The sequence below is a fragment of the Bactrocera neohumeralis genome, unplaced genomic scaffold (genome assembly GCF_024586455.1).
Source record: "Bactrocera neohumeralis isolate Rockhampton unplaced genomic scaffold, APGP_CSIRO_Bneo_wtdbg2-racon-allhic-juicebox.fasta_v2 cluster11, whole genome shotgun sequence".
Taxonomy (NCBI): Eukaryota; Metazoa; Arthropoda; class Insecta; order Diptera; family Tephritidae; genus Bactrocera; species Bactrocera neohumeralis.
The window spans coordinates 23,751,228-23,763,565 of NW_026089624.1; the positions used below are offsets into that span (position 1 = coordinate 23,751,228).

The following is a 12,338-nucleotide window of genomic DNA, read 5'->3' on the forward strand; positions in this document are numbered from 1 at the left end:
GGTGCCCTCAGAAAATCCAAGTAATGTGGATCCCTGGCCATGCTGGTATTACAGGCAACCACTTTGCAGACCTCGCTGCGAAAAATGTAGCCAGGACTCCTGCCTTAACATACTACGTCTCATCCAAGCAAGACATTCTTAACCTTATTAAGCACAAAAGGCATCAAAAAAACGCAAGCTAATGGAAAACATTTAAACATCACTACGCGGTCATAAACCCAGACAGAAATCGTATAATCTACTCGTCAACAGTTCCAACTAGCGCAATGAAGACATATACTCGATTAAGGATTGGACACACTATCATAACACACGCCCACCTACTATCGGGTAAAAGCCCATCCATTTGCCCCCTTTGCGATGACACCGCTTCTATCAAACACTTACTCACACTCTGTCCGATGCTTCACCCAACAGCCCACAACTCTGGCAACATTGATCTCATAAAACTACTAAGTGAAACTTCAGAAAAAAACGTGATGATTGTATATAGATTCTTAAAAACCAACGATTTGTTAAAATATATTTAAGCAACTTACATATTTACTAACCCTTAGCAAATAGAATTTTTCACCTAGTTATAATTACAAGACGGCTGAAGAAAAAAACTCTTTTTGTTATATGAATTATTATAAATAAATAAATAAATAAATAATTATACTTGCGCAATTTACATAGATTTTTGCAAAAACATGGTTTTTGTGTCTTCGATGAAGGCGACATAGAAAACTTTGAAGACTCTTCTTTCGATAATAAATCTACAACTCAAGCAAACCAATATTACATCGCAAGAATAAATGCACAATGTAACTGCTTAAATTCTCTCACACAATCTTTGTAAATATTTATCTTTACGAATAAATCTTCCATTTATATTTTAATAAAAAATCTTTAATTTATTTATTTTTTCAGACCTCATTTAATATATTCACATACAATAGCAATAGAAATATGTTATTATTTAATTGTTTTTAAACAATATTTTTTAAATTTTATCTCCTTGTCGCTCCTCCTCTTCATCGCAGCTTTCATATGCACACATTTCTTGGGATTTCTGCCTTCGACTATGAGAAGTTAAGCGCATGTAGTTGACTGAGGGACTCTGCGGATGAATCTGGATTATAATATATGTAAATGTAAAAAGAAAATATCATTCGATTTTATCTAATATATAAAATGCTTGTGTCGCGGAGTTTGTGATTAAATTGCTTTGAAACGGCTTGACCGATTCTCATGAAATTTTGTGTGCATATTGGGTAGGTCTGAGAATCGGACAACATCTAATTTTCATCCTCCAAATGTTAAGGGTAGTTCACCCCTACATTTTTTTTAATATTTAAGTATTTTTTTTTTATGATACAACATCAAAAAATACATACAATTCTGAATTTCCCCCACTAGATGTCTACCAGAGAACTGCAAAAGTCACTATTTTCTTGATTTACTCATACGCGAACTTTTTTATTCAGCTCAACTCACTGAAAAAAACACAGTGATGAGTAAAAATCAACTCATTTTTCTGCACACATCATTCCGAGCATCTTGAGTCTTCGGTTCAAAATTTCTCACTCAATTCAACTCACTGAACAAAAGTCAGCGTTCAATAACATGAGCATGTGTTGACGAAAGCATATCGGTTCAATTTGAGTCGATCGTGTATGAGTAAACAATTAGCGACAAGATGACACGATGTGCGCGTTACGACTGCATGTACAGTAACAATTTCTATGCGAGCCTCTTTCGTTCCACGAACTGCAGCTTGTTGCTGTAGCTTGTTTTTGTTTTCGTTCTTTATAGTCAAATTCTTCGTTTCGCTATGACTCACATTACATTTTTGTAGTTCATAATTAGTTTTTGTTATTTTTAGCGATGTGGAGGGTATCATTGAAAAAATTCGCGCAAATGTAAGAGAAAAAGCATTATTTGGAACATATTGACAGAAATTGTGAAGGAGGATGGCGTTGCTCTGGATGGATTTTTATACTGCCGGTCTTGTCATAATCTTGTAAAATACTCACCGAAGCAGTCTTCAAATTTAAGCCGACATAAATGGTGCAAGTTGCTTAAAGTGACAACATTGTTGACTAATGCGAAACCAGAAGAAAAAAAAGATACTATTGACGCATGCTTAGAAGGGGTGACACAGGACAGCCAACCCTTTTCCATCAATGGTAATGGATTTAGGAACATCGCAAAGTTCCTAATCAATATTGGTGGGAGATATAAGGAAGGAGTTGATCTTGAGGACCTGCTGCCTGATGCAACAATGGTGTCTCAAGCTACGCTAAGGTTGGCGGATGAAAAAAAAATTATTAAAGATGAGATAGCCGAAGTTGCTCATAGTGGTGGAGCAACTGCCACATTTGACTTGTGGACGGAGAGTTACGTCCATCGCAACTTTCTTGGTGTCACCTTGTACTACCAAAAAAATTTAAAATTGGTGGATCTAACTTTAGGTGTTAAGTCAATGGACTTCGAGCGTTCAACTAGCACAAACGTTTTAAGGGGCACACCTAGTGTGACAGCGTAAAAAAAGGCATTTTTTGGGATCAAACAAAAATAAAAACTAGTCAATCAATCGTTTTAGAATTTTGAGAGTATATTTATACATGTTTTAAGAGTAAACAAAAAAATTTTTGAAAGAAATTATTAAATATTTTTGAAATGACAAGCGGTCTCCGGCGGCGCCAAAAAAAAAAAGGTCCTCCACTGTTGCCATGATTGCAACCTTCTCTGTTGACAAAACCTAAAAAAAAAATTCCGTTAAACTAAAAACATATTGTCTGTACGATGACCCTCGGGCTAATAAATAAAAATCAAAAATTGACAAAATGGCGGCATGTTGAAAAAAAAGTTAAGTTTCACCCAAAATTATGGTCGTTTTTGGCCTGCCAAAATTCAATTTTTGATTAGATCAAAAAACTGGAGTGTCATCGTATGGAGAATTATAAAAAATTTGATAGCGATCGGATCATTTGTCTCCGGGTAATCTCTCCAGCAAATTCGAAAAATGGTGTTTCAAGAAAAACGCGTTTAAAGATAAAGTGATTGTTATCTAACTGCCGAGCGGCTACTCTTTTAAAGGGCTGTAACTCAAAAACTGTTTCAGATATCGATTTGAAATTATATATATAGTATGTTATTTTTAATGGTATAACCTATCGAAATATGAAAAAATATCGATTTTTTCAAAATTTCACACTAGGTGCAAATGGAAAACTTTGAATCTTCTTGTGGATTATTTTTATTTGGTTTTTTAAATTTTTTTACATCAAGTCGAGAATATGATATCATGTAAATGGCCGCCGCCACAGTTGATTGTCATTTGAGCTATTTTTTATGGCATTTTCCATCACTTTGTCCAGAACTTCCGGCGATAGGTCCTCACATTTTTGACGTATATTGTCTTTAAGAGCTGCAAGAGTCTGAGGCTTGTTGAGATAAACCCGCGATCTTGCTGGCTAGTGCAAATCGCCAAACCGGGTGATTAGGCGCCCGGAAAATGCATCCTTCAGCATATCGGTTGTGGTAAGTGCAGTGTGTGCCGTTGCATCGTCCTGTTGGAACCACATGTTTTCCAATCGACGTCTTCGAATAAAAAAGGTCCGATGACTCCTCCACCGTACTCCAAATGAAAATAGCACAGCATACAGCGGCTTTGAGCGGGTGTAATGGCTCTTCGTGGGTTACACGCGGATTTTCAGTGCCCCAGAAGCGTAAATTTTGCTTATTTACGTACCCGCTAAGATGGACTCACTCATGATTATTTTTGATGAAAAATCATCTTCCTCTTGGTGGTGATTAAGGATGGCTTGAGCGTATGTTAGACGCGATTTGACGGTCAGCAGCTAACAGCTGATGCACCGTCTGGACTTTGTACGGAAACATCTTCAAATCTTGTACCAAAATTCGCTTTAAACACCGTCGACTGATACCCATTTGCGTGGCACGTCGTCTGGTCGATGTCGACGGCGCTTCCATGACATCCTCGGCAACAGCAGCAATATTCTCTGCAGAACGGCTACTCCGGGGTCTGCCACGGCTGGCAGCATCTCGTGTTGTGCCAGTCTCTTCGAGGCGAGCGGATGAACGTCGCAGTGTTTCACCAGTAGGCGTCGGATGGCCAGGAAATCTGCGACGAAATTCACGTTGTGCCAAAGTCACCGACCGATTGTTGATCAAATAAATAGTCACCAATAACCCGCATTCTGGAGCAGTATAGCGTACCATTGTTTATTTACGTGTATTTCGCATGTGTTTATTACACAAATGTCAAAACAGAACCGACAGTAGAGGTCAATTGCAAAATGTATAGCATCTTCTGATAGGAGGATTAAAAAATCTAACTTACAGCATCATTTACAAACCTCGTTAAAAAACCAATGCTCAACAAGATGGAATTCAAATTTCACAATGTTTAAGTCCATTGTGGACTATTGGATCAGCATTAATGAAATTCTGAAAGAATAGCAAGAAAGCCAACGATTGTTGCTTGTAAACATTTCAACGCTGAAACAATTGGTAGATTTATGTAGCGATTTCGAAATTTATTTTAATAAGTTCAATTTTGCAGTTCTCCATCCCTATGTTTTGTTATACCGTCCATTGAAAAAATGCGGCATATTTGCGCGCCACAGGTGGCAGTTGTACCGGCTCTGTTAACATTAAAAGAAAAGGTTCTTAATAATGTTGATAAAATCTGCATTCCAAATATTTGTGTGGCAAAGAGCTGCTTGTTTTTTGTTTCCTGCATTACAAATGCAGCCCAACGATCAAGACGTAATAAAAAAATTTTGTACTTCTCAAAATAAGTACTTGGACGTTACATCAATAAGTTCTGCTCAAATTAGCCCAAGCACACCAAATTGCGGTACTTCAGAATTTTCATTTGAAAGCCCAACTTTTTCAATGGACAGGTGTTCAACAAGTACACAAGTAGACAAAGATCAAAATGTTTCTTTTTTCCCCCCAACCTAATTAAGAAGTCGACACTTAATAGCTTCAAAATACCTGAAGATGAGCTACTGTAGAGAAATTGTTGATATAGGAGATGAATTTGATGTTTTAAAATGGTGGAAGGATAAAGAACAAACATATCCAAGACTCTTAAAGTCCACTCAATGCCCGCAAGTAGTGAAACTGCAGAGGGCGGATTTTCTTTGGCTGGAAACGTGATTACTGAAAAGAGGAACCGTCTTTGCCCAAAATCTGTCGACAGCCTAATATTTTTAAATTCTTATTATAAAGCTTTCGACCATTGATTTCTTTTTCCAATCTTTCAATATAATTTCTTAATTTACGTATGTATGTAAATGTAAAACATAATTACGTTCTGCATACTATAAAATTTGAAATCAAAGTATGGATGTAATATGCGATTTAACCAATAAATATGTTCCTTATTTGTTTTAAAATAATGGTTGTCAAAAAAGTCTTGCGGTATTTTTATTGAATTTTTTTTTTATTGACATTGAAATGAATTTTTGATGACTCATGCCCAGCTTTTGACCGATGCTGCGGCTGCTACTATGCCGGTCTCTTTCGACCAATTCAGCGATTTTATCGCAATTTTCGACGACAGGCCTTCCGGAGCGTGGCGCATCTTCGACCACCTCTACACCAGAACGAAAACGTTGAAACCATCGTTGTGCGGTGGAAATGGAAACTGTATCGGGTCCATAAACTGCACAAATTTTATTGGCGGCTTGAGATGCATTTTTGCCTTTATCGTAGTAATACTGTAAAATATGCCGTATTTTCTCTTTATTTTGCTCCATGTTTGCGACGCTATAACTCACGAACGACTTAAAAGAAACGACAATAAATCAAACACGTGTTAGCGCGTGAAATGAGCTTTCCAAGAAAGTATAGCATGACCCGATGCGACGACTAAACCTAGAACTACGCGCTTTCAGCGCCAACTAGCTAAAATACCGCAAGACTTTTTTGACATCCTATTAAAATGAAAACATCAAAATAAACGCTTTGTTGTGAAATCATTTTGATTGTATTGTGTTTCACCTCTTCTTCTCACATTTCATCTGTGCAGAAAAAATGCCGCTTGCTGCGCGCATGAGTAAAATCATACGATTTAATTTTTTCGAGTTGAGTGTTGTTCTTGTTTAAAACAATGATTGTTGAACCGAATGAGCAAGCGCCCGAAATCATTACATTGAACACGAGCCGAACAAACTCGGAGTGAAACAAAAAATCGCCCGCACTAGAGTGAATTTAAAATCAACAACGAAAATGTGAGCGCATGCAAGTTTAATCGGCTGATCCGAACAGTGTGATTATTCGGCTGCTGAGCGAGTTAAGGAACGTATCTGTATATATATAAATCTTCTGACCGTGTGTTTGTAGTTGAACTGCTCCTAAACGGATGGACCGATTTTGATGAAATTTTGTGTGTATGTTCAAGGAGATTCGAGAATGGTTTAGATTTACAATTTGGTCCACTGGAAAATGTTTTTTTAAATTAATTTTTCATTCGTAATTAATTGCTAAATGTGGAATGTTTGACCGATAGATGGCGCTACCATTATCCAATATTCAAACCTAAACTGGCATAAACGTGCATTAAACAAAACGATGTCAAAGTAAAAGGAGACATCTGTAGACAAGTTTTCGTAATGTGGACAGAGTTGTTCGTTCTTAAGTAATAAATTGGGTGATTCAATACATCTATGGGTAGCTATAACATTTTTTTGTACCTGTTAACTATTGGAGGGGGTATTTTGAGAGGCAATTTAAAATTGCAAAAGATCTGGCACAAAAAAATATCGGCATAACTGAAGTGTTGATAAAAAGGTATATTATAAAGATAAAGTACATTTTCAAAATAACATTTTTCCAAAAAATTAATATTTAGTTTAATATTGTTAATTTGCAGCAAAATTATGCAAATTGGGTTGGGAATATATCATGGCTAATATTAAATTTATTATTTTAATTGGTATGTAAAATTTTTGCCACCATTATTACATAGTAGTCCAAAAATATGAATTCTTATTCTTCCCTTTTTTATTCCTTTGTTATTACCTTATTTTTCTCAGAAATACATTTGTAAGAAAAGGATCTTTATCCTTTGTTATTAGCTTATTTTTCCCAGAAATACATTTGTAAAAAAAAGGATCTCTATCCTTTTTGTATTTTCAACATAAAAGATTTAAGGAATTCAAGAGCTCCAAACGTGCGCTACATCAACTACCTACCCGACGGCATTTCACAAATGATAAAATAAATTTTTCAAGAGCTTCTGTGGAGAATTTAAACCTGGGTGAAGATTGATAAAGGGCAGTTCGGCTGGAAACATTTGTTACTTTTTGTACTTTCTTCTCAAAACTATTTATTTTGGAATTTGTTACTATTACGAAGTACATATTTTACATAATCCTTTATACATTCATTGTATACATATATTATTTCTACAAAAAATGCCACGTCTTCGTGGAAGAGCAAATAACATTGGTCGACGTTCTCATAATGCGCAAATTGCCCGTAACCACCGATTGAACAGAAGAGTAGAAGAGCACTTGACACTAATGCCAATGTAAGAGAACAAATAGCAAACTCACGTGCAAATGAGAATTCAGAGCAACGCAATCAACGTCTTCGTGCTAAAGGTTGGTACGCAGCTCTCAAGTAATTGCTCAAGAAAAAAATACATTATTTCTCAAGTATTTATTTTATTTATTTTATTTATAATAATTCATATAACAAAAAGAGTTTTATTATATAAATACATAAACGCAGCGCAGAGGCCTTCAGCCGATTTCTCAAGTAATTTTGACAGCTGGTTACGCATTGCGAATGATCTACATTAGAAGAGCAAGAGAGAATAAACAAAGAAAACAAACTTTGTGCGTAATATGTATGTGTGTATGTGTATGGTAACATAAATATTTTCATTGATATTTAAGAAATGTTGTTGATGATTGGTAGGTTTTATACAACATTTCAAAACTTCATAATAATGATTTCAACTAATTTAGGATGAATTTGACGATTACTTCGAATTTCCTGCAAGAAACAATTGTTGATTTGATGTTTCTTCGCAAAACCAGATTTGCCATATTCACATTTTACTGAAAAAAAGTATCAAAAATTAGTACTAGATTTCTTGAGAGCTGCGTACTAGCACAAGTACATTTATCGCAGGAAAGTTTCTTGACCGTTTCTTAAGCGTTTTTTTATATGAAGTTTTTACGTTTCTTGCGAGCTGCGTACTAAGCTTAATACATTAAGGCAACGAGAGGCACGTCAACGAGTGTCCGACGCTCACAGAGCAAATGAATGACAGCGGAACCAAAATCGTCGAGCACTGACACGAGCATCATTCAATCGTCTTGCTTTTGAATATGATCCTGAAGAAGACTATTCATCACATTCGCTAATTATGATTGGTAGAATGAACAATGAATGTCAATATAGTCATGCTTTTAAATACAAAGGTGAATCGGCCGGTTTATGTTGCACATCTGGAAATCTCTGCCATCACTACCTTTAAAGCCACCAGAACCTTTAAAACGCTATTAGCTGGAAACACATCTCAATCAAAGTTATTTTTGCGTAAAATCCGTAAATTTAATTCTTGCTTCCAAATGACCTCTTTTGGAGCAACAAAAATTGTTCATAATGAATATGGTCGCAATTTTGAATCTACATTCAAGATTCAAGGTCAAGTGTACCACCACATAGGTACATTGCTTCCAATGCCGATCCAAAATTCTTACAAATTTACTTCATGGGCTAGGGTTGTCGAAAAAATATCGATACATCGATATATCGATATAATTTTTTCAATGTGACAATATTTTTGAGCGATATTTATTGTTTCGATATATCGAGGTATCGATATAATATTATAAGTATTGAAAAGGTATAAAAACGATATTTTTATGATCAAAAAATTCTAAATTCTTTTTTATAACAAGAAGAAGTTTAATCCAAACAAATACTACTCTGCATTACTCCCACAAATTACATAAAGTAATAGAAGCGTAATGCAGAGGAATATCAACCGCCCCAACTTCACTCAATAGGCGAAAGAGGAGAAAAAGAAACATCTTTTCCCGCGTTTTTTACCAAAGGATTATGGGCTCACTGTTCATCAATTATTCTTCTTAGAAATTCACAGTTTCAACTGAATACTTAATTCGTAGTTTCTAGAAGCGTCACTTATTGTTCAGACGCCAAGAAGAGTGCAAGTGTTCAAAAATTAGCTTCAATAAATAATAAGTACAAGTGTTGGCTTTAATAAAAGTAATCTTTTTTACAACATAGTAGTGAAAAACAGAATACGGAAAACAACAGTGCGCCATCCCACGATGAAATAAAACAGTTTTTATATCTTTTTTCTCAAATACAACAAGTGAAGTTTAAGTCTACGAAACCGGAACGGACCCGCATTTTTATCCGGCCAAGGACTGTCAACTCGGCAGAATTTCTGCCGTTACAACAACAACAACAACATAAAATTGTTATATAATCTTTTTTATTTTTAAATGTTATTTTATTATTTATTTCTCTTTACAGATAACTGGCTTAATGGAACAACGATATGCCACTACCAAAGCCATTGTAAAACGAAAATTAAGTGAGATAAATAATATTGCTTTAACAAGTGATACATTAACTCTCATGAACTCGACACGAAGTTTCATCGTAGTATGTAACAGCGCATTTTCTTAACACAGCAAATAACTGCACTCCTGAATCTGAACATGAGATGGTGGCATTGACAGCACGAAGAATGTATCAGGTAAGTAAAGTATAAAATAAATGCATCAAATAAAAAAAATCGTTAGTTATAAAAAATTTCATAAAGTGGACTAATATTGGTCTTCTTTCCTGTAGGCACACACTGCTGATTATATAAAAGAATGCTTTGAAAATATTACCGATGAGTTTTCAATGGAAAAGGGTTGCATCTTATCAATTACCACTGATGGTGGTGCTAACATGGTTGCTGCAGTGAAGAAATTTTTGGAAGATGGAAAAAGAATTCCTTGCATGGCACATTTGTTGAGTTTAATAGTGGATGGCGTAACAAGAGATAATGCACCAGTTCTTCAAATTTCCAATCGGGTCAAAGCCATTGTAACATATTTCAAACAATCTGTGAACGCAATGGATGATTTGCGAAGAGAACAAAAGGGACAAAAGAAAGAGGGAGAAGAATTAACACTTATACAATCAGTAAGCACAAGGTGGAATTCTTGTCTTGATATGTTGGAAAGATTCAATACATTATCAGCTATTGTGGCTAAGATTTTGGCAACCAGGCGGAACGCACCTGATATGATAACTTCTTCAGAGTTAGGTGTCATACGAGATCTGATAATATTGCTTACCCCATTTAAGCAAGCTACTGAAGAAATTAGCGGCGATCAGTACGTGACTTCAAGTTTGGTGATTCCCATTGCAAACTTACTTCAGAGAGGCCTTGAACAAGTAAAACCTTTCACCGAATTTGGTATTGCTGTTCAGAAGAGTTTGCTAAATTTAGTTATTGCAAAACTAGAACCACCAGAGCGACATTTACATACATCTGGCCAAAGCAACAATTTTAAACCCACGCTTTAAGCGTATTCATTTTAGTTCAGCGCTAGCTGTTTCCACTGCAATAACCGAACTGTCAAAAGAAATACGTTTAGAACATAGACGTAGAGGACAACTTTCGCCTGAACTCAGACCAACTCGCACTACCATAATTCCAAATTCCAAAAATTCTTCGCCGTCGTTGTGGTCCGGACATGAAAAATTATGATAGATATTGCTGCAGCTTCAGCAAACTCTTTACTTTCAACTTCAACCAGTGATGGCATGCCTAGCGAACTAAAGCAATATCTAGATCAGCCTATAATACCCAGAAAAGAGAATCCAACAAAATTCTGGTTTGATTGTCGTCATTTTACCCCAGTCCTTTCCGACATAGCTCTAAAGTATTTGATATCGCCTGCGTCCTCGGTTTCCTCGGAGAGAGTGGCATCTGCTGTGAATCTCGCAGTACCCAATAATAGAAGTTGGCTTACAGCCGAGCACGTAAATCCAAGAGTTTTTTTTATGTCTGTATCAGATAAATATTGGTTTGATTAATAAATAATTAATGTTTTAATTGTTGTTCTTGATTTATTAAAAATTATGTCTATTGGTTAGTATTTATCTAGTAAGGTAAGATGATTAAAGCAGATTAGGCCAAATATTTTTTTTGTCATATCATACCGATATATCGATATTTTTAAATAAAAATATAAACGTCGATATTGATATATTCAAAAATGACCGATACAATACATGTATATCGATATTTTTTCCATTTCCGACATCCCTATCATAAGTTAGTGCAATGAACTTCTATGCATACCGGTTGATGATTCGTGCTAATGAAGATAATAACATTCTCCGATGCCGACAGCTATTTCATCAGTATGTTGTCGATATGTATGCGAAAATTGAAAGTGAGAGATTACGATACATTAAGTTTAATCAAGCAAAACTTCGTTCTGAGGAGTACGTACGTTCATTTGCGTGACGCCATTATTGGTAACGTAGATGGAACAAATAACATTAACAATATCGGCACCACATATATTCTTCCATCATCATATACTGGTAGGCCGCGCCATATGCAAGAATATATTCAAGACGCCATGACTTATGTACGTACTTACGGTCAGCCAGATCTTTTCATCACATTTACATGTAATCCAAACTGGGATGAAGTTAAAAATTTGTTGTTGCCAGGTCAAACGTCGATGCATCGTCACGATATCACAACACGCGTGTTCAAACAAAAAATAAAATCTTTAATAAATTTAATTACACATCATTCAGTATTTGGCGAAACACGTTGCTGGCTTTATTCTGTAGAATGGCAAAAACGAGGGTTGCCACATGCGCATATTTTGATTTGGTTAGTAGATAAAGTGCGCCCAGAATAAATCGACCATATTATTTCAGCGTGTTTAGTGTAGTTGATTTAAAATTATTCACACACCACCACTTTGTTAATAAAACACTGCAAGTGCAATTTATGTTTAAATTCCTTTTTATTGAGCAGGTAAGAAACATGAAACTTATAATATAAATGCCGAATATAAATATATGCACTAGATTAGCAATAGAAGAGACGGTGTCCAGTTTCAGAACCGTGAAATAATGTTTTTTGCAAAAGTAGCCCGGTGGTTACTGATGGATCGATGGCTTGACGTACATAGCTCTGGTGACTCGAATTAACGTAGCACTCAGGATCGGTGAATAATCGGAAAAATCGTATGTTGACGCGACGCAGTGTAGAATATGTTGATGGTCGAATTGTTGACGTGCGAATTGTA

At 35.7% G+C, this 12,338-nt stretch overlaps 1 protein-coding gene across 1 annotated transcript; it reads left to right on the top strand.

The window, feature by feature from the left end:
• Window positions 1-9,754: 9,754 nt before the first annotated feature.
• Window positions 9,755-11,037, top strand: LOC126766060 (uncharacterized). The gene is made up of 2 exons (XM_050483760.1): window positions 9,755-9,763; window positions 9,859-11,037. Exons 1-2 carry the CDS (start codon window positions 9,755-9,757, stop codon window positions 10,585-10,587), a joined length of 738 nt encoding a protein of 245 aa, XP_050339717.1. The 3' UTR covers window positions 10,588-11,037.
• The last annotated feature ends 1,301 nt before the right edge of the window (window positions 11,038-12,338 follow it).